We start from the raw sequence: 23,587 nt of genomic DNA, 5'->3' as shown, positions 1-23,587 counted from the left end.
TAACAAGTATATGGGACAAACACAATAAGCAATTGGTTAAAAAGCTGATGTGAGTGTCTCCCTGTGCTTAATAATTCTATCAATAAATTAATGAATATAGTATGTCTTATACTTTTTAATCAATATCCACAATTTAGTCATGCACTATAATAATACGTGCTTGTCAGAAATAGAGACATTAGGATATGTAATGCAGGAAAAGAAAAAAAGAAAAACTCCTGTATACGTGGAAATGGTCACTCTGCCTGTTATTCCCCATATCAGTACAGGTGGAGTATGACGGAATAGATACACAGTGACTAATTCAATGTATTATGTCAGTTTTAGCTGAGATATTATGTTGATACTTTATATTGTAACGAAATGTGTGTGCATTCCACTAAGGCACTCATTCATTGCACATAGCAACGGTGCCATGGGTGGTGTGTCCAACACTGAACGTTTCTCACATAGTGGCAGATGTATTAAGCCTTAACAAGAGATTTAATGCAAGGGTGATAAAGAGATAAACGTCCAGCCAATCACCTGCTAACTGCCATGTTACAGGCTGTGTTGGAAAAAAGTCAGTAAGGAGCTGATTGGCTGGGCATTGATCTCTCTTTATCACCCTTCCATTTATCTTTTGTTAAGATTTAATACATCTGCCCCATTGATCTCTATGTGGAGATTATAAATACCGCTATAAATACGTATGCGGCGTATAGAGAGAGAGAGAGAGAGAGGAAAAAAAGGGGGGAATTTGTTATATTGAGCAATATATAGCAGTGATTAAGCCCCTTTAGATGGATATATTGTGTTGCCACTGAATATAAGATTTATCAGGGCTAATAAGCACAGTATGTAATCTAAGGGCTGCACTATAATTCAGGGGCCAGCACGTATTCCCATATATGGATAAGATCAAGAGCTCTGTGTTCTATGTATCCGCTAATAACTATCTGACAGTTTGGTCATCTATCTGACATTAATTTGTGGTAACTATACATTTACCATCTTTCTAATGCCCCGTACAGACGGTGCGATTTTACCAAGAATCGCCAGGTATATGGTCACTGAGCGAACATATCCCCGTGCATACGGGGCGACTGTCACCAGGAGCGCAATCCAGCGACCAGCCCTGCAATGGTCGCTGGTCATAGGAGCATGCTTCTGTGACCAGCGGCTTCCCGGCAAACAGCTGTGTGCCCCTGCGCCTTCCATCTTTGGTCGCTGATGAAAAGGAGACACTGAGCAATATGCCAGCAATCATATTGCTCTATGTGTATGGAGCTTAAGAGAGACTTTTCCATTGGAAACTTGTATATGTGGACTATCACAGGCGGTATATATAGGAACAAATCCATTCATTGTATCTTAAGTCATCTATTGAAATGTCATAGGTGCCTTGTGCTTTTCATGATTTTATTGTGGTTTCTTTAATTATTTAATATCATGCTTTTTTTTATAGTGATACTTATTATTTTTAAAGCCAACAAGGTACTTGTGTAGTATCACGGCTCCCATCGCATGCCATATGTAGATTTTACCGGGTTTTTATGCATTTTTGATAAAAATCGCATCGCATGCGATGTCATTTTTTACTGAAATTATGGACATGAGTTGAAATGATGTAAAATGCACCCCAAATGTCATTTTTCACACTGTACCACCCCCACTATCAACGCCAACCTGAAGCGTGGCGAGCACAGCGGTACGCATCCTATGACCTTTTCATACCCCCACTATCTACGTCGGCGTGGAGTTGAGAATATAAAGTGTGGCGAGCCACCGAGCCCGAAGCGTGGCGAGCAGATGCGGATACCTTCACAGGTATCCGTGTCTCCTCGCGGGCTTCACAGGTATCCGTGTCCCCTCGCTGCGCTCGCCACACTTTCTATTCTCTACTCCACACCGACGTCGATAGTGGGGGTATGAAAAGGTCGTAGGACGCGTACCGCCGCCGCTCGCCACGCTTCGGGTTGGCGTTGATAGTGGGGGTGGTACATTGTGAAAAATTACATTTGGGGTGCATTTTACATGATTTCAACTCATGTCCATAATTTCAGTGAAAAATGACATTGCATCGCATGAGATCGTGCCCATCGTGGGAGCCGTGATACTACACAAGTACCGCCAACAATTATAGCACTTTCAAAGTCCATCTGATCTTGTAATTTACACATCATTATACTCAAAAGATAAGTACATCTTGTAGGTCAGCATTACACAGTGTAGATAGTGAACCTTAGCAATCACACTTCTGCAAAATGGAGTAGACTCCTCCTAATCTATCTGATTGATAACCAATTTATATTTTGGAAAAACTATGCCTATCCAGTATTAATGCTGTGTACACATGGTGAGATTTGACATTAGAGTTTTGACTATATAGTCAAAATTGAATGCAGATAACATAGGTTTTTTACCTTGCGATCCCGATGCATGCTCCCGGGACAGCACAAATGGAAACCCAGATAGACAGGGCAGCAATGACTGTATAGTGCAAATCTAATGCAGATTGTATGAATTGTATGTAACTAGTACAGAGATAGCAAAGATTGCAAAGCACTCAAATCTTAAGTCAAATAGCAAGGGAATCTCACTGTGTGTACACACCATAACACTTTTTTATTTTTCATGAGTTTTAAATATTTATCATTATGTACTTGGTGAATTCTAGGTTTATCTTTTTATTTTTAAGCATATTATTTTTGTAAATTTTTAGATAACAATTTATTGATTAAAGTAACATTTGTCTGTCCTGATAACTAGTGTTAATCTTTGGTGTGTTAGTAAACTGTATGTATGTTTTTGTGCAGGAGCCACATATAGAAGAATATGTTACGGGAAAAGCATCAGACTGATCCATACTGGAATTCCATTCTCGCAGAGGGTAAATGAGTATTGAATATTCCAAACCAAACATGACCTATCCAGAGCCCAACGTCTGTAGAGTAAAGTTATAGTCTGGATTTTATGTTTTTATTTTGAAATAATATATATTATGAAAATGTTTGAATGTAAAGCTGCTGAATCAGAAATTCATGGGTTGCACTCGCTTTATGCTTCACCTTGGTTCCAGCTATAAATCAGTAAAAGCTGTGAATCTGCTGAATCTTATAATATAATAATGTGTTTACATATATAGCACTTTTATAAAAGGAAAAAAAAAATCAAGGTGTTTTTTTATCAAATAAAACAAATGGCAAAGAAGGCGGCCTTATAGAGCACATTACCATCCTTATAGCGGGTGAATATATAATTTGAAATAACAAGATGCTGACAGAATTATTAGTTTCACAAATGGTTCATTTACCCATGAAAATATAAGGTGAGGAAGCCGCCATGGGTGGACTGCAATAGGTTTCAATGGGTGCTATAGTCCACATGTGGAAGTATAAAATATAGTTTACAAACACAATACTTACTGAATCATCAGTTCCCAAAGCTGGAAGCTCACTACACAAAGGGCTTTATTCTGGTTGCTTTGCAACTGGCATGCGTTTACATGGGGACCAGTGGTGGCACTGTGCGCATGTTCATATGCAGGGTGCGTGCACCCACGGCAAACGGACTCCACCCGGGCGGCACCATTAGAATATTGGAACGCCCAGCGTTTCATGGACATTCCCATGAGAAAGTTGGGTGTTCCCATGCTAATTAGGCCATGACGCGGGTATGGGGAGCGGGCAGCTGACCTCACCGGATGTCAGCTACCCACCCATTTCCTTCCCAGCATGCACGCATATGTAAGTGACTTGAAAGTCACTTTTATATGCGTGCACCTTCCACATCTTTTGATAGTCGGTGACCATCGAAAGATGTGGGAGGTTCCCTCTGCCCTGCAAATGGATGTTATTGTGTAAAATCCATTCACAAACCCCTGCGAGGGAGTTGGTCAAAACGTGTGGGGGAAATGATTTTGTGGATAATAGTAGAATCTAATCCATTTCCAAAATTTCTAATGAAATTACAGATTAAATGCTGAGGTAAATATTCATTTTTTTTTTTTTTTTTTCAAAAATTAAGAAACATAGCATTTTGTATTGGTCTAAGTGGCAGCTTTTGTATGCGGCTGATTCTTGGTGGTTTTGACCCAGAAATGTAAAATAGAAAAAATATTTTATGCGCAACACGCATGGTGTTATAATGTAAGTGCAGTTTTAAAGTTCATTGTCAAATCTGCCATTTGGTAAAACTAGCCCAAAGGTGATCATTCACCTGAAATGTAAGTATTTAAGCACTATGTGCTATGTACAGTAATGAGGGATATGTGATCAGAGATATACAGTAACTGAAGATAACCAAATTGTATGTACTGTGCTTTCCTATTCCTAAATCTATTTGTAAGCAATAATATGCATTATTGGTGATATTAGATTAGTTTGCAATGTCATCACCTACAGTAGCTAATTACAGAGCCCATAATATTGGCATAAATGTGGATCATGGCTATTCTAGTGGGTGTGGATCGTTAGATATACAGCAACTAGGTCGACATGGGTTTAGGTCGACACAAGCATTAGGTCGACGGGTTTATTACTATTTTATTACCCCAATGTCAACACTGTCAACATGGACACAGTTTGAAGTGCACTGCATCCCCTCTCATCGCTCGCTTCACTCGCAATGCTTCGGGCACACTATTTTATTCTCCCACCTCGCCCTAGTGGATTGTAGGGCATGAAATACTGCATGTCGGCTCATAAAAAAAACAGTTAAAAACCCCATGTCGACCTTTTGACTGTTGACCTTGCCCATGTCGACCTAATGTTCATGTCGACCTAATGACCTGTTGACCTAAACCCATGACAACCTAGACCATGGGTCTTCAACCTGTGGCCCTCCAGATGTTGTGAAACTACATGTTCTATCATGCATTGCCACATTTTTTTTCCTATGCGAGCATGCCAAAACTGTCAGGGCATGCTGGGACATGTAGTTTTACAACATCTGGAGGCCACAGGTTGAAGACATGTGACCTAGACCCATGTCGACCTAAACCCATGCCCAGCCTTCATGCCCAGGATTGGGTATAAATGCTTATCTTTCCATGGACAATAAAATAATGGAATATAAAAAATAACCTTGACATTATTAATCACACATTTTAATTTTCCTTTTAATGGCAATTATTTTGTTGGTAGGATAAAAAACAGGCATTAGATTAATATAAGTAGACATGCACATATTATAGAATACACTAATTATATCTTTGCATCAGGGTTACAGGATAAACTAGAAACGAACTGATACTAAAGTAGTATTGCTAGAAAATGTTAATACTGGGGTGTTGTAAGACCTCATTTCCTTCCGGTGTGATATATTTCTCAACATGCATTACGTTGACATAATAATGTTGTAATGTTGACATTGGCAACTTCTACATTCATCTTGTCTACACTGACCAATTGTTTTTGGTGCTCTAGCAGTTACTTACTTTGGTACAAGGGGCCAAGCAGTGACGGCAGGACTTCCAGCTGAACCTGCTACACTTATCGGGTGGGTGTCACCAACGTCCTCTCCTGTAGCCTACCTCTAACTCCTCAATCCCTGTAGAATTAAACATTTCCTGTGGAATGCATAGGTCATCTACAAGCTCTGGCAGCAGAGTGATATCTTCTTGCTTCCTCCCCAACCCCTCCAGTAGCTCCTTCCCTTCACTGTGTACAGCAGCCATTGCAGCAGGTATGTCTGCTGCTGAGGCAATCATACACATTTGTATTTCTGATCATTCTACACTGCCCCCCACATGCATACAGTGTATTCTTTATATTTGAGAGTTCTTTGCTAATTTAAGTATAATCTTGTAAATGTAAATAATAATAAAAAATTGTATGAAGTTGATGCGTGCAATTTGATATATTTTTTAATAATATCAATAAAGTTTTTCAAAAAGTAATATTTTTTGTCTTATATACCAGCAAGTAAAATAATGCTTTTAAAAGTCAGGAATCCGACGTCTGTCTACTGACCATCGGAATCTCGACTGTAGGGAGGCCATCTGGAACTCCTTCCACCGCTTCATACTCGCCTCCCAGTGGGTCCTCATCTTCTTCTGCTAAGTTTGGCCCCATCTTCCTAGCAGGAAGACCCTTGTATGTTGGATACAGAACAGAAATTAGCATATTATATACTAGGGTAATCAGTTATAAATACTTAGCAAAAGAAAATATCAGGAATGCATTTTCATTGTTTACATACACTTTGTGTGCAAAAGTTTGTCAGCTTTGGAAGAAAATACTACAAAGTAAGAGTGCTTTCAGAAATAGATTTGTTCAGGGGCGTGGCCTGGATGTCTATGGAGTAGGCAGCAGAGCTCCTGAGCTCCCTCCATATACCCTGAAATATATCCTGATCTGCTGCCAACGTGGACCCTGATTCCTACAACAGGCGTGGGAGACCCTGCTGACTCCTGCACCCCTGGTGGATCCCTGGGGCCACCTGGCTGCTGGACTGGAGGTAGTGGGGGCTGAGGCCTACATATACGCTGAACCCCGGACACTGCTGGCCTTGTCATGTACCGTCGAGGCACCACGTTTGACGCTGCCTCTCCGGCTGGTGTGACGGGTGCCGACCGCTCCCTGTATACAGAGCGGGGAGCGCTCCGGTTTGGAGAGTTGGCGCCATCTTGCCCGCGTGCTGCTGGGACTGCGGTGTCTACATACGCCTGTTCTTAATCTCCTGGCTAAAATATACCTAATATTTACTGCCAGCACTCCGGATTCCCTGTAACACACCTGAAGGTACATGCTGTAACTACCTGGTGACGCCTGGCACTGTAATGAGGGACAGACCCGAGTGTAGACATCCTAATCTTTAATTGGCTCATTGGCGAAGCGCACCTTCTTATTATACTTGATTCCGTAAAGCCTTGTCTGTATGTGATATATTCCTTGGAATGCCTATACTGAGAGGGGTGAAGGTGTGGGAGGACTTGTTGCTGCCTCTCCGGATACACTGTTGGGTCGTGCTAGCCATCCCTGTTTCCCCTTGGAGATATCCTTGGCTGAGAGTGCTCCCTTGTCCCCTCCTTTCACCAAGCCCAAGATGGAGGCTTCTGTATACCATTATCTTACAAGCTATTGCCTCCTCTGCTGACAGGCTTTTAGCTAAACTTACTGATCTGCAGCAGGATAATACTCTCTCTTCCTACATCGATGCCGCACATGCTGCAGTGCCCGATGACACTACATATAGGTGTACTGTCTCCGCAACTTACATGGTCTCTGCATCTCTGGATATCCGGGACAATTACCCACAGAGTCCTATCTCAATACTTGAAAATATGCCTAATGCCCGGCCTTGGGGGTCTCATTTATGCAGCCGCATGCTTCATTCTGCCTCATATACCTATAGTGCACTTTACCTATAATTGGAAAGAGACCAATTTATATTCCCTACCACCTAGATGGCAGAGAATATGCAAGGCGCTATAGGAGATGGGTTGATAATGCCAAGCTGCTCAACACCTGGGGGTGGTAGGTCCCCTAAATAGCAAAAAGCTGAATATGGAAAAAGGGTGTATGGTGGAGCGCTAACTGATTAAAATTGATAATGACCGATTGGGTATTACATTAATATTATTATTTAATATATCACATCATTACAAAACATGACAGTAAAATCACAATATGACAATAAAAATAAAAAATGGAAATAAGAAAAAATGAATAAAATTAAATATAAATGTAAACAGTCGGTGTGACAGTATCACCTCTACGTATAACCTGAATGTGGAAGGATGGGTACACAGTCTCACTTGTTCCTAGAAGTTGCTCTCTTATGGAATGCTGGAATAGCGGGTGTCCATATACCTGGTTGTAGCCTGATGTTATACATTCCCCTCATGAGGAAAGGTGGCACACATCTCACGGAATGGAGGGCTCAAAGATATTTGCAGGTGGTGGTGTCCCTTTTTGAAAGTCCAGTACTTTGTTAAAGTTTGGAGAGCTGGTCCAAGCGAGGGTTGGTATATCCATATTGTAATCCACAGGTTCTTAGTAGAGGGGTGTCCGTCTAACGCGTTTCGTCATCCACAGATGGCTTTGTCAAAGGCATGCTGCTATCTGGGTCAGCAAGGGGTTTTATACTGTCATACAGGAAATACAACATTTGACCTCCATGAGAGGTACCCAATTGGTCATGCACTAAAAACAATAAGATCCGCTGTGTTTTCTATTTTGCGGATAAGATCAAGCAGGAGGCAATCCTTTACATATATCATATAATACAAAGAAAATGGCAATAGTTAAACCTTTTAAAAAGCTAATTTTTTATACACTCGGAATTCCACATCCGGTAGCTGGAACGCACGCTGCGCTCAGCTTCCGGTGTGTGGAATGCATTGTGATAATATTCTCATTGGTGGACAGTGTGTCTCCTCCGTTAGATCCGGAAGGAGAATATCCAGATATGGTCAGTCAGGTGTTTGGCATATGTTGTCCCCGCCCAACTTCCTGTTTGCGCTTCATCTTAAACTGGCTGGTCATATCCGTATTATGGAACTCATCCTGCCTTTCCCTTTGATGAAGACGGAAACCCTTTCTCCTTCTATTTTCCTCGGTTTGAAATGTGGCCGGACTAACACTACGCATCATATTGTGATTTGGATATTCCCCTATGTCTAACCCATTCTTGGTTTCTATTGTTGTCTCCTGGAAAGATGTTTCTTCCCTTTTTCTCAGCTTATTGTTTTTTCAAAACAAGAATTTCATGTGTGGCTCATGACAGTAGTCCTTCTATATCCTGTTGAACATGTATAGTATATTGTACTTGGGCATTGGGGTGGGGGAGATGGGCACATTTAGCCTGATTCAGGGTCCTAAGTGTAAAGCCCTCAACATATTTGCTTCTTAATACCCTGCGCTCTCTTTACTCATTGGGGGGGGTTATATGTTTAGGCTAGTGTAGGGTAGTTTTAGTGGGATACCCTAGGATGGTTATAGGATTGTTACTGGGATCCAGGTACGCCTTAGTTGGGTTGTACAGGGTGAGGGGGTTATCTGGGAGGTTTGCTTTGGGTTTTAGGGGAGGTTTATTTTACTTAAATAAAAATAGTGGGATAGGATAGAGTCTCCAACAGATAACTATTCTCCATTATTTTTCTTCTATTTGGGACTGAGGTAACATTCAAATATTTGCCTTGTGGTTGTGTTCTATTATCTCCTGTTATGTATGCCCGGATGGCGCCTTCGGGTTGAATGATTCAGCTACAGTGGCAAAAAGAGTCAATATTGCCTAATTCCTATATATGTACACATTCTCCTGTGTATACCCAAGATATTGCTTACGTCCTCACGCTACTTGTCTATTTTGTTTATGTCGGAGTATGCGGTTTCAAAAATGCAAAAATTTAATAAAAATTACTGAATTTAAAAAAAAAAGAGATTTGTTAATTTATTTTTATCAATTAACGAAAAGCAAAGTGAATGAACAGACAAACTGAAATCTATATTTGTGTGACCACCCTTTGCCTCAAAACGGCATGAGTTCTTCTAGGATTGCGGAGATGTCTAGACCTTTCCTTCGTATTCTAGTTACCAGACTGACAAAATGATGGAAAATCATAACCTGTAATATCAGCAACGGAACACTTGAATTGCTCCATCGGGTGCCTTCTAGTGGCTGCCAGCATGTGTTCAACATGATTTTATTTGGATTTTTAATATTTTAAAAACCAGCTTACCATGTCGTTCCTTATGACCAGTTCATCTGTTGTGTTGCCAAAATGGTTGCTGCCAAATGAAGCTTCATGAATTGGGAGTTATTGGTTGGCTCCACTCACTCACTACTAACCATTCATATACACAAGCTTGCGAGCAGGGCCCTCATACCTTTGACTGTCTATAAATACCAAATTTGTTGTATAACTGCCTCATATTGTAAAGCGCAACGGAATGTGCAGTGCTATATAAGAAACGTAATAAATAAAAATAAAATATACACCTTTATCTGTCCCTGATCTATGTTTTCCTGAGCTACAATAACAGGTGGGTTAAAGGCATGGCGCCGCGAAAGTAAAGAAGTACCAAGGACTGGTGAGGGTTAGATTCTCTAAGCTTCAAAAGTGATAAAATGGAGAGTGATAAACAGCCAGCCAATCAGCTCCTGTCTGCCATGTCACAGACTGCGTTTAAAAAATGTCAGACAGGAGCTGATTGGCTGGCTGTTTATCACTCTCCATTTTATCACGTTTGAAGCTTAGAGAATCTGGCCCGGAGGCCCTTAAGAAGTTTTGCAAGAACACCCAGCCTCAAGTCTATAGTGGGTCAGTGGACATCATGGGACTACACCCGATACAAAAGACTTACAAGACAGAAAGAACAGCAACAAGCAGTCAATGACCGGGATGGTTCTGTAGTAGCCTGGGGTCCTCGCCAGCATCTTCCATTGGAGTCTGCTCCTGAGTCCCTGTACTGGCCTGAATCCACTGCTCCTTCGTCCAAAGCACCACACTCGCTGATCTGGATCCAGTAGCTTCTTTGGTCCTACCTCTTGGCAGGCAGATGTATCAGGTTCACTAATCCAGCATAGGTCTTCTCCAGTCCAGCAACTGGCTGACCTCTTTTTGGCAGGTGGGCAATCACTCCAACAGTACAGTAGCACTTTTCTCCTCCCTAAATAACAGCACCATTTCTCCCACCAGTGTGGCTTTATACCTCACTTTGCTTCTGTAGTCCACCTGTTGTTCATGGCCCATGCTCCTGGATTCACTAGCAAATCCATACACAATTTCCTAATCATCAAAAGGTTTTTGCAGGCAAAATCTGAGTGGCTCTGAGACGTCCACTCATCTGCGACAGGCTGATCGAGGTCAGCACTGACTTCTGAGACCCACCCTGAATACGCTTGCGATCATTAGCATTATTTCTGACACCCTGATAATTATTATTTATTTATTAACAGTTTCTTATATAGCGCACACATATCCCGCAGCGCTTTACAGAGAATATTTGAACATTCACATCAGTCCCTGCCCCAGTGGAGCTTACAATCTATATTCCCTACCACATGTACACGCACACTCATCATTCTAGGGTTAATTTTGTTAGGAGCCAAATAACCTACCAGTATATATTTTTGGAATGTGGGAGGAAACCGGAGTACCCGGAGGAAAAAGTACGGGGAGAATATACAAACTCCGCACAGTTAGAGCCATGGTGGGAATTGAACCCATGACCCCAGCGCTGTGAGGCGGTAATGCTAAGGTATGCAGTTAAAATCCCGGCGGTCGGGATCCCGACGCCGGAATCCCGACCGCCAAAATGCAGACACATTCTCCCTCCTGGGGTGTCCACGACACCCCTGGAGGGAGAATAAATTAGTGTGCCGAGCGTAGCGAGGCACCGGGCCCGCTGCATGGCGAGCGCAGCAAGCCCGCAAGGGGGGGCGATCCACGTCCCCCCCTTGTCGGCATTTCGGCTGTCGGGATTCTGAACGCCGGGTTCCCGACCGCCGGGATTCAATACTGAATCCTAATGCTAACCATTACACCATCCATACTGCCCCATAATGATAAAGTCCGGTTACCACTCCAAAATGCTGTATTCCTCTCAGTCAACCTCTAGCCGCTTTGCATTTACGATTAATATGTATTTTCTCTGCATATGTTACATCTGCCCCACCTGCAGTGCACATGGTTTTGCCCATTTTCCAAACAAATTTGTACTGCAATCAGATCTGAATAAAGGCCTCAGTGTACAATTGGGATAGCAAAATGTTGTTTCCTAACCAGAATTACCCCTCCCTTTTAGCACCTGAGTGACATCATAATCTGATTGAGCAGCTTGCCAATAAATGTGTTGTGTATTTAAAGGTGTGTACACACAGGGGCGATATTGGCTGAAATCGTTGGAAATATGGTCGCTCAGCCAGTGATTTGGAGTGCGCTGTGCACTCCCTAATGGTCGCTGCTCATGCGACCAGCGGCTTCCCCCAGTGCTGAGCAGGAGGTCCGTTCGGGTCTCCGTCTCTCCCCCGCTGGAATACATTTTTTTGCTTGATTAGTTCTGTCACATTTTGCAAATTGTTTGTGTACTTATCTCTTCTCTTACTGTAATGTATAGAAATGGTTTACACCACAGTTCCGATCATACTCCTAGTACGTCTTCTTTGGCTACTTGCAGGGGAGGTTCTAGAAATTTGGGATTGATATTGCGGTCTTCTTTTCTTGTGTATAACTGTGCATTCAGCAGGACACATGGAACAAACTGTATTGGAGCACTCTTCTAAGCAGAATTAGGATAAAACTAGTACTATAAATAAAACGCTTAGTATTTCATATCCACATTACAGCTTAAAACACAAGATTTGCAAATATGTATCAGGAAACCCATAATGGTCTGGCGGAAGTAGCACCAAATAGGCCGGTGAGTAGGGAATTTCTATGAGCTCTGTAATTATCATTGTGTGATGATGCAGCCATAGGTGATAATATTTTGGCTACGTTTCTTTCAATTCAAGATAAAGATCTCAAATTATAATTTGACACATTTGATAGCCCAGAAATCACAACGGCCTAAGGGTGTGACTTCCCACAGACCATTATGGGTTTTCTGATTACAAACTGTGTGATATAGGTTTACAAAACTGTAATGTGGATGTGTGATGCTATTTCCTTGTGTATATACACTGTACACCTGTATAACTTTACTGACCGCACCTCGAACAGATTCTTAACCTATAAGCTCACACAAGTGCTGTATTGAGACTATTGTTGGCTTGCCATGATCCTTTCATTTGTGACCTTATGTCAATCCTGTGCGGACCCTCATGCTGCTTTCCCACTGCCAACCGTTTAAAGAACCGGTATTTAAAACGGTATTAGCTTTCACATTGCAGTAATTACCGTTTAAGTACCATTCACATCACAGTGAAACCGTTTAATCCCCTGGTACCTGTCCTGCCCCCCCTCCCCCTGTACCTGCCAGCTGGTACCCTCGCTTCCCCTCCCTACCCCTGGTACCTTGCTCCCCCCCGGTACCTGGCAGCAATCCATCCGGGCAGCGGGGCAGTGCAGTAGGCAGCGGCATGCCAGGGCTCCTAGTCGGCAGATCCCCCACTGATGCAGGAGCATGATTCAGGAGGAGGCTGCAGCTGGTGCACAGACAGCGGGGGCACTGGGGATCCGGGCAGATCCGTGCTCAGGAGGAGGAAGCGGAGGAAGGTCCATTAGGAGATTGTCATTTCATCGGCAGGGGTCCCTGTCACGAATGGGAAATAGCGGGCCCGAAAATTACATATTTAATGAACGGCTCTGCTATTTCCCATTTGCGGCAGGGACCCCCGCCGATGAAATTACAATCTCCTAATGGACCTTCCTCCGCTTCCACCTCCTGAGCACAGACCGCGCTGCCCGGGTCCCCAGTGTCCCCGCTGTCTGTGCACCAGCTGCAGTCTCCTCCTGCATCAAACTCCTGCATGATGCTTTCATGCATCAGTCTGGGTCCTGCCGACTAGGAGCCCTGGACTGCCCGCTGCCAACTCTGCCTACCATGATGCCCCGCTGCCCGGATGGATCGCTGTCAGGTACCAGGGGAGGGGGTACCATATGCAAGGTACCAGGAAGTGGGGGTGGGCGGTACCAGCTGCAAGGTACCAGGGGAGGTGGGGGGGGGGTACCAGGACAGGTACCAGGGGAAGACTAGTGTGGGATCCTAAATACTATTTCAGAGCCATTCTCACTGCATAAAAAACGGCTCTGAAACGTGTAGGACTCTGCTTTTTAAAAGTCTTGAAATACCGGTTATCTTTAATCGGTAAATCAACTCCGGCACTTTCCCACTGCAGCCTTAAACGTTTAGAAATGGGAAAAAAACGGCAATTTACCTTTTAAGACCCGCAGTGAGAAAGGTTGTTCACCTGTTCATAAATTGAATGCTAGTTCTGCAAGTAAATTGCCCGGCGATGCGTGTCCATTCACTGCTGGCTACTGCTAGTTTTGCCCCTTTAATGCTCAAGATACTTGCTCTGCAATCTCTTTAAATATGCAGGGATTAGGGGCCCATTTATTAAGGATCGCTTTTACAATGCGATCTGGGCGGAATATTACCGCCCAGGATCTCATTGTAAAATGTGATCCTATCACCTGAATGTATCACTACCCAGAAGCAGGGACAGGGCTCCTGAGCTGGAAGCTGGGGGGGGAGGTCTGCGCATGCGTGGTTAGCACAGACCCCACTGCCCCGGCAGCAGTGCGATCTGTAGCACATAGGCTACCACCATCTCGGAATGGCTGCAGCCCAGGGATGCATAGTGCTGCTGCCCGATGTTGATACATTGGGCAGCTTTGCATCCCCCATAGAAACCTATGGGGGATGTGGTGCAGGCGGGATCCCCCATAGAAACCTATGGGGAATGCGGTCTGCGGCGGTACAGGTGGGATCGGAGATTCCTGCTTCGGTCCCTCCTGATACATTTGGGGGTACTTGTGGATTATCAAGGCTCCCACGATGGCCATCGCACATGAAAAAATCACATCGCATGCGATTTTTAACTGAAAAGCATCCAAATGCATTGGAATTAGTATGAAACATGTTCAATGGCCCCCAAATGGCATTTTTGAGGCTGTACCACCCCCACTATCAATGCAAACCCGAAGAGTGGCGAGCGCAGCGGTACGCGTCCTACGACCTTTTCATACCCCCACTATCCACGTCGGCGTGGAGTTGAGAATAGAAAGTGTGGCGAGCGCAGCGAGCCACCGAGCCCGAAGCGTGGCGAGCGGACGCGGATACCTTCACAGGTATACGCATCCCCTCACGGGCTTCACAGGTGTCCGCGTCCCCTTGCGGGGCTCGCCACGCTTCGGGCTCACTGTGCTCGCCACACTTTCTATTCTCCACGCTGACGTGGATAGTGGGGGTATGAAAAGGTCGTAGGACGCGTACCGCCGCCGCTCGCCACGATTCGGGTTCGCGTTGATAGTGGGGGTGGTACAGCCTCAAAAATGCCATTGAACATGTTTCATACTAATTCCAATGCATTTGGATGCTTTTCAGTTAAAAATCGCATGCAATCAGATCGCATGCGATTGCATGCGATTTTGACAAAAATGGCAAAAAAAACCTGCAAAAATCGCATGCCATATATAGTGGCATGCGATTTTTGCAGGTTTTTTTGGGAGCCGTGATAATCCACAAGTACCCATTTGGGTGATACTTAATATTTGTGGCTAACCCACGAAAACTGTGTTTTGGGGGTTTTAGCCACAAATATTGATTGCTAAATGCGCCCATTAAACACAAAGACCGGTACTTATGTAGTATCTGGGCTGCCGATTTTTTGATTGTATGCCTTAAGTTAAGGCATACAATCAGATGCGATGCGATATCGCATCGCATCGCATACGACCATGCGATGCGATGCGATGACCCGATTTTTCCATAGGATTCAATGTTAAAATGGACTGAGTCCATTTTAACATGGAATTCAATGGGAAAAAGGGGTCCTTTTCATACCCCTACTATCCAAGTGGGCATGGAGTTGGATATAAACCTGTGGCGAGCGTAGCGAGCCACCGAGCCCGAAGCGTGGCGAGCGAAGCGAGCCCCGCGAGGGGACGGTATTCTGTGTCCCCTCGCGGGGCTCGCTACGCTCGCCACGCTTCGGGCTCGGTGGCTCGCTACGCTCGCCACAGGTTTATATCCAACTCCATGCCCACTTGGATAGTAGGGGTATGAAAAGGACCCCTTTTCCCATTGAATTCTATGTTAAAATGGACAGAGTCCATTTTAACATTGAATCCTATGGAAAAATCGGGTCCATCGCATCGCATCGCATGCAATATGGTCGGGTGCGATGCGATGCGATGGACCCGATTTCAAAATCGGCAGCCCAGTTACTACATAAGTACCCAAAGACCTTGCCCTTCTAGTCTCTAGCCGCAACAGTAATTGGTATTGCATTTGCCTACAGCGACTTAAGATATTCAATGATACCAGCAGTTAGCTAACTCCCATTTTCATAACCATTTATCCAGGATCTGTTTCCAAGGACCAGAGCAGGCGAGTCCCAACCTGGTTTTATACGTGAGTCAATGAGTTTTCCCAGTTTTTTGTGGTAAAATTAGGTGCCTAAGCTTATAGTCGAGTATATATATTGTGTCTGTGTGGCTCCAAAACACTCTACTAGCTTTCGAAGCATGTGCTTCAAGCGGGCTTACTAGTACTATATAAATATACATCCTACAAGCGGATTTTATTCCTGTCACACACCATTTACACTATACAGACCAGTAATCCCTGCTGCTCAGGGAACAGGAATACTTTCATAGCTAGTAGCCATCTTCTTATCTATTTATTTACAATGAAAGAAATCACTCAGACAATATCGTTCTTATTAACAGGATGCATGTTCTACACTAGGGTTTATTCCTGGTTACATCTCACGCCTGGTTGTTTTGAATAATAAATGTATATTTTTTTTAAAACAATCAAAAAAAGTAATTAGTGGTGTAAGAAAATCAAGATTTTTTTCCCCTTAAAAATACATTAAAATATTATATTATACAATTGGACTTAAAAAATAAAAAAAACTAACAAAACAATCCAAACAAAAACACTGATCGTACCTTCTTCCACGTAAAAATAGCCCTTTTACAATAGTAAATGTGCTTGTATCGCACCCTTCCACTTTTCGGGAGGGGAATGTATAAGACTGGAGGAAGATTAGATCACCCCCCACCTTCAATGTATTTAATACAGAATGAAGTACCACCATTATACCACTAGAGGCACCTAACTGAGCACAGCAGCTAAAAGATTAAACTACCAAATAATGCCAGATTAGGAAGAATATTTACATAATTATGAACAATCTGTAGTGCTTTAGATTATGGTCTAGTTGTACCAACAAGTGCAATGGTTTAGCAGAGTGTTAACCCTTGGCCCCATTGATCTAAACCTTTTGGGTTTTTTTTCCCATAGCCTATTTATAAAATAATAAATATATACACACACAAACAAATATACTTTCCATTCTGAAATCCTATGCGCTACTTACAAAGCAATTCCTATCCTTAAGCATCAGCTTCCATCGCTACAGTTCATCAATGGAAGCTTCTAGCACTAGGAAAGGCAAGTCAGTCAGCCCAATAGAGAGAGCATGATACAGCGGCAGTGTTCAGGCATTCGGATAATAGAAGAATTATTCATCAGAGGCACCTATTACAGAAAGTGCCTGCAGCATATGGCAGAAGAAAAAAGATCAAATATTTGTAGTTCTAGTTTTCAGGAACAAGCTAAAAAAAATACAGTACTATGAAAAACCCGTGACTATGAACAACAGGGGGAAGGTTAGAGTATGGCAGCTTCCCCTAACTGGAGTTTGGTCTCTTCAGGTGTGAGGACAAGGGCACCCTTTGCTCGTCCATACGCTTGGCTTGGGCACGCAGGATAAGACTGAAGAAGTCTTCATCTGGGACAGTGGGACATTTCTTAGGAGGAGGAGGAGCGGCACAGCGTTGGTCATCTAACCGGGAGCCCTGAGATAATACAAGGACATTTTAGGTTATACTCCAGATTTTTCACTTGACAAGTAAAAAAACCATAATACAATAACATACAGTATATACCCTGCCATGTTAAAGTATTTCTTGGTGTTAATTTTAATTCATGTCTGGTTAAAAATTTTAATTCATGTCTGGTTACAAATCTACTATATACTGTATAAAAAAAAATCTAGTACACTATATGCGATTGATTGGAGAATCAGTTCCTATGGCTGGAAGAAAGTATTGGCAAGGGCAGAATGATGCAGATGTTATATAAACTGCCCCTGAAAGCTGTAACTAGAGGTGGAGGGCCACAGAGGCTCTGCATATAGGGGGTTATTTTGATGTGTGTGCTCCCCCCGAGCGTTCGCATTGGGGGAGTGATGTTTTCCATGTGCGAACTGCTTGTTCGCCGTTCCGTTCGCACCTAGCAGTGTGGGCGGGGGCGATGGGATGCACCCATGGGAACTCCTGGTGTTTCATGGGTGTTCCCATGGTAATTTCCCAATGACGCAGGGGGTGGGGGTCAGCTGCCCGCACAGCGAGCTCACAGATGTAAGACACCAGCGAAGTGTCTTACATCTGCTAGTGGTGTAGAAATCATTTGGGGGGCGCGTTCGTGCAGGCGCCGTTTCATCCACATGCAAAGCTACAAAATTTGCAGCTTTGCATGTGCACCAGAATATGGTCCATAGTGTGTAGAAAGAAGATCTTCATTCCAAAAGGTTATCGTTAATGTACATAGGAGACCTCATTATTATTTTGTTATAAGACAAATGTCTTACCTGACATTTCACCAGCATGTCGAAGAAATCTTCATCCGGCTCACGGTTCTCTGTGGCCATCAGATGGCCCAGGACAGAGTTGCTATGTTGCTGGCTCATCCGCAGCCCAGGCAGGTTGCTAAAGCTGGCTCTCTGATCATCCAGCCGTCGGCTTTGTGAGCTGGCAATGAGGTCCAGGAATTCATCAGTGTGAGGGGAAACAGCTGATGTAGAGAGAGCTAAGGAGCAATGGAAGTATTCAATTAATATTAGGAAACCATCTACTTTAAAATACGCAATACACACATTGAAAGGATCTCTGTTATTAAAAAAAAAAAAAACTTACTTACTCAGACATAGAACAGCCACAGTGTTTCAAAGCTAAATATAACACAGTTACCATGCAAAATTATGACTCACTATTCCCTTCTGAAACCAGTTACTAGTCCTACTGGCTGGAAAGTAACTATGGCAGGTCAGTCATTTACTTTTCTTTAATAGTAGCATATTGGATTGCAGTCCCAGTATCTACCTGAAGAGGTTCACACATGGGCCCTTATTCAGATCTGAGCGCAGTACAAATTTGTTCTCAAAATGGGCAAAACCATGTGCACTGCAGGTGGGGCAGATGTAACATGTGCAGAGAGTTAGATTTGTGTGAGTTATTTTGTTTCTGTGCAGAATATATACTGGCTGCATTATTTTTACACTGCAATTAAGACTTCAGTTTCAACACACCCCACCCAAATCTAACTCTATGCACATGTTACATCTGCCCCACCTGCAGTGCTTGTAGTTTTGCCCATTTTGAGAACAAATTTGTACTGCGATCAGATCTGAAGAAGGGCCATGGTTTTGGCTAACATACTACAGTCATTTGGATACACCCTTGTTTACAGTATTATATTACACAATAGATGTTACTGTAGGCATAAAATCTATATATAATGCCTTTCACAAATGGTTTGTACAGAAACCTTGTTGTTTTGTAAGCAGAGTGCATGGAATGTATGTAAAATGTATGGATATTAGTAGTAATCAATGTCTGTCAGAAAGGACTGTCTGCATGAGGTGCGGGTGCTAGGGTAGCAGTGGCTGGTGCATGCATGCCTGAATACCAGACCCCAGTTATGTAAATGTTCCACTCAATCTGAAAATTAATTGATGTTTTACAGTTTGCATTCATGAAATAAACTGCCTCATTTTTCACCCCTTTTTTTCATCAAAGGGGGTCACTCTGCAGCTGCTTCAGGGGAGGCTTGATGTAATGGGGGGAAACATGTCTTCTTGGCTGTGGACTTCAAGGTACGAATATCAGTGGGGATCCTCTATTTCAAATGTATGTATTTCTTGGTGATCACATGCTGTACTACGGAAAATGTAAAGCTGGCCATACATCTACAGATCGATTGTCGGATTGGACTGGTTGGAACAAAATCCTGGTAGTATTTGAATGGCAGTTTGACATTTTTTTCAGCATTTCAAAGCAAATGGTCAACTGTCATTTGCTTTCATCCATTACCAGGATTTTGTTCCAACCAGCCCAATCTGACAATCGATCTGTAGATGTATGGCTGGCTTAAGTCTGACAGAGCAATGGTTATCCACTTCGATCCCCAGGACCCAAACAGTCTATATTTTCTTGGGTACCTAACGGAATCACAAGTTTAAATAATCCTGCAGAGTTATTTAAATGTGTCTGAGTAATGAGCACACATGTGCACCTGCTAGGTGACCTGGGAAACATGGACTGTTGGGGGGTCCCGAGTTTGATAACAACTGGTGTAGAGCTACTCATTTTCTGCCATAGGAGCAAACACACATGTGGGGATAGCATCATCTGAAAAACGGGAGTCCATTCTTTCAAACGATTTGTCTCCTCTCCTAATGGTCTAGTGATCAGCAGCCAATAATACTCCGGACTACAGAAAATATACAGATGTGTCCTCCTACAGGCCAGGTCCTGTGAGATTGCTAATGTCGGGCATCTCTTTGAAGAAAATGCATCATGTGTTCTAGTTACATCACTAGAACACGTCAGGAGTCTGTGCTGATCCATTTGATATGTATGTGTGGCAGTTTGTATAGGGAGCACAATGGGACTTGGAAAACAGCCATGGCCGTTGCAACGTAGCACTTTCTATGCAGATTCAGAGACTCGGGCCAGATGCACCAAGCTTCTAATAGTGATAAGGTGGAAAGTAATAAGAAATAAGGCTATCGGATCCTAACTGTCATTTTTAAACCTAGCCTTTGATGTGACAGTTAGGGTCTGATTGGCTGGTTGTTTATCATGCTCCACTTTATCATCTTGCCTTATGTCATATAGATATCAAGTTAATGGGCAGAGACTCCTGGTTTGCACAATTTATATACCTTTGATACATTTTTGGCTCAATCGCACCAGGCATCCTGTGTTTTGTGGCATATCAGGGCTAAATGAGGACCGATCTGTACTTGATCAATAGATAGGGGAGGGTACAACTTGTTACTCCTACAATGGCATCTATGCAGAATGGACCTCCACATTTGAAAGAGGGGATCCTCCTCTTTGAAATGAAGCAGCTCTTTAGCAGCTTAACAGGAATATTGCTCATGAAAAGCTGTAAAGCATGACGTACATTTTCTCATGGACTTTGGGGTTGTGGACGATGTGGCCATGGGGACACTTATGATGTTCCTCTCCTGTAAGCTGCACCTCTGATCGTCCATTCGGTTACTTTGGAATCGACTCAAGAGATCAAAGAATCCTTCATCTCCAATACTGTCTGGCATTGTCGTTTTCTGAAGAACAGAGCACAAGATTGCAGTTATTAATTGGTGTTAGTATATATAATTAGCATACAGTTACACTGAATGTATATACATTTAGTACTGCAGAATGTGGCTGATATTAACCGATGATGGTCACTAATGGTTTATAATGCCTGTAAAAGGTTGTTTGCCATAAAAGTTGGCTGCTGTTGCAAATGCTGTCGACTAATGTTCTCATATATTGTTCCTTTTCTGTACCCTGTGTATACCATACAGCTCTTTAATAAAATGTATTTATAAAAAATAAAAGTTGGCTGCTTAGTTTCTAGTATTCACGGTGTATGAACACCACAGGTGAAGTAGGATTCCTTTTGTAGTGCAAGACATTTCATGTAACTGAATATTTGCTGTCCGGCGCTCTTCAGTGCCCTGGTCACAGTATAAGCATCAAGCTGTAAATCATATTATGCAACACCAGTAACAGAAACGGCCATAGACCAGTGGTTGCCAAACTGTGTGCCCAGGCACCCTGAGGTACTTGCAGGGGTGCCCTTAGTTGGTGATTGAGGACCAATTCAAAATTATTTATGGTCACTGTAACAGAGCAGTGCCAATTAGAAACTATGTGGACAAATAAGAGCAAATCCTCACCTTATAACTGAACCCAAGGATGGCATATGAGCACAACTTATTTTATTTTATATTTTCTTCAGAATTTATCTAGAACAAGTTTTTGGCCTAGGCTTGCTGTAAAAAGATTTGGTACTCTAGTGTGCCAGAATACAACTTTGGGAAACACTGCCATAGACCATATATCCCAAGCGACTTTGTATTTGTTACAATGCAGATCAAAAATTGATCTCTACCCTCTACTACCCTACCCCCCCCCCCAGTGGTCGGGGAACTCGGTCCTCATTACCCCGCACAGTGCATGTTTTGCTGGTAACCCAGCAGGTGCACAGGTGTTCTAATTACTCACAGACACATATTATAAGGTCCGCAGGTGGAGTTAATTATTTCACTTGTGATTCTGTGAGGAGACCTGCAACACATGCACTGTGTGGGGTAATGAGGACCGAGTTCCCTGACCACTGGTTTATGGTCACTAGGTTGACATGGATTGGGATGACGACTGAAGGTTGACACATGCAAAAGGACACCAGGGTCAATAGGTCGACACAATCATTAGGTTGACATTGGGAAAGTCGACAAGCAAAAGGTTGATCTGGGTTTTTCTCCCGATATGTGCCGACAAGCGCTATTTCATGCCCTGCCATCCACTAGGGCGTGGAGGGAGAATATAATATTGTGCTGAGCGTAGTGAGGCACCGAGCCCAGAGCATGACGAGCCATGGGAGGGGACGCAGTGCAATTTTTCGGTGCCAATGTTGACATTCGGGACAAAAAGAACGTGAAAAACCCACGTCAACCTTCCTAATGTCGACCTCTTTCATGTGTGAACCTTCATTGGTTGATCCAATGCATGTCGATTTTCCTTTGATCGACCTTATGATCCACAACCTTGCTCAAAAGTAACTGCGCTGATCAGCAAAAAAAGTGGATGTATGTGTCCACATTGCACTAGGTGAGGAACACTTTTCATCATCATGTAGCATCATTCTCCTCCACCTTTATCTGCATTGTGCTGCACTTTAGCATAAGACTACACCGGCAGATCACTGCAGAGCAAGTGTCTACTTCTCTAACCATATTGTCCTTTCAGATTAGCCTAGGTTAATGTGTTGTTGTTTTAGCTCTCTTACTGGTGCCACTAATGGCTGCATGAAATGTTTGGTCTATTACAGTAATTACACATCGCTAGCATTTCATACTTCTGGCTCACTGACACACAAGTGAAGTGCAATTATTACATCCACACAGCAAAGCAAAGTGTTGTGATCAATGATTCCTTTATACGCCAACAGTCAGCAATCCATATACAGCACATGACAGCAGCCGTGTGTGAACCCGACCGTAAATCTAGGGTCACGGTGGTGCTTTTTTCAGACATTTCAAAGAAAAGACGTTGCATAATTCAGGGTGTTTTATGGGATTACGGAAGTGTTTTACTTACTGGAGTAGAGGTATTGTGATATACAGTAGTTTACAAACTATTCTGCAGAATATTTGCCAAGGTTTCCACTTTTGGTCAAAAAACTGGGCACCACCAATGCAATTTGGCCTGGCTGTGTTTTGTACTCCAATCGCACTTCAAAGTGCAGGGAATTTACACTGCGTTACTCAAAGACTTTAAATACTGCAAAATGCGGGACTGCATGGCTAAAAAAAAGTAACATTTGTGGCCCACTGAGCTCCCAGGGGGTGTTCTTTATAACTGAGAAGAAGAGCACAAGATCTAGCACACAAGAGAAACATGGCCTGTGCACATACCCGCTGGGAGTTAGCAGTCTTCCTGCTGACTTCAGACGAATTACTGGTGTCCTGCAACACTTTGGATGCACTGTTCTTAAACTTTTTGCCCTTAAGTCTGTTCACAAACATGAGTTTAGTAGAAGGCTTTGAAAGAAGGGACTTTTGTTTTGCAAGGATCTCGCTGTTCCAGTTCTGTACCTAAAAAAAACAAATAGTAAATAGT

The 23,587-nt window shown here is 43.1% G+C and overlaps 2 protein-coding genes across 13 annotated transcripts in view; one reads left to right on the top strand and one right to left on the bottom strand.

Annotated features, from left to right (window-relative positions):
• The window catches only part of CLCC1 (chloride channel CLIC like 1), a 112,229-nt gene extending 90,954 nt beyond the window's left edge, over positions 1-21,275 (top strand). For 3 of the 8 annotated variants that reach the window (XM_083156841.1, XM_083156837.1, XM_083156843.1), the window contains 2 exons: positions 2,799-2,872; positions 15,962-18,822. In XM_083156841.1, coding sequence (XP_083012967.1) covers positions 2,799-2,843 — 45 coding nt within the window. In that variant the 3' untranslated portion in view covers positions 2,844-2,872; positions 15,962-18,822. Of the gene's footprint in view, positions 1-2,798; positions 9,976-15,961; positions 18,823-19,465 lie in introns of those variants that run through there. The other 5 variants (XR_014454424.1, XM_083156838.1, XM_083156836.1 and 2 more) reach the window with 4 other exon arrangements.
• GPSM2 (G protein signaling modulator 2) overlaps positions 16,315-23,587 on the bottom strand; it is a 64,346-nt gene continuing 57,073 nt past the window's right edge. For all 5 annotated transcript variants that reach the window (XM_083156848.1, XM_083156844.1, XM_083156845.1 and 2 more), the window contains 4 exons: positions 23,383-23,562; positions 20,859-21,021; positions 18,259-18,476; positions 16,315-17,464 (listed from right to left, as the gene is read on the bottom strand). In XM_083156848.1, coding sequence (XP_083012974.1) covers positions 17,297-17,464; positions 18,259-18,476; positions 20,859-21,021; positions 23,383-23,562 — 729 coding nt within the window. In that variant the 3' untranslated portion in view covers positions 16,315-17,296. The remainder of the gene's footprint in view (positions 17,465-18,258; positions 18,477-20,858; positions 21,022-23,382; positions 23,563-23,587) is intronic.

The sequence above is a fragment of the Crinia signifera genome, chromosome 8 (genome assembly GCF_055691185.1).
Source record: "Crinia signifera chromosome 8, ASM5569118v1, whole genome shotgun sequence".
In the NCBI taxonomy this organism is placed as follows: domain Eukaryota; kingdom Metazoa; phylum Chordata; class Amphibia; order Anura; family Myobatrachidae; genus Crinia; species Crinia signifera.
Note: the sequence above shows the minus strand (reverse complement) of the source record. Positions and strands in the feature narration are given on the sequence as shown.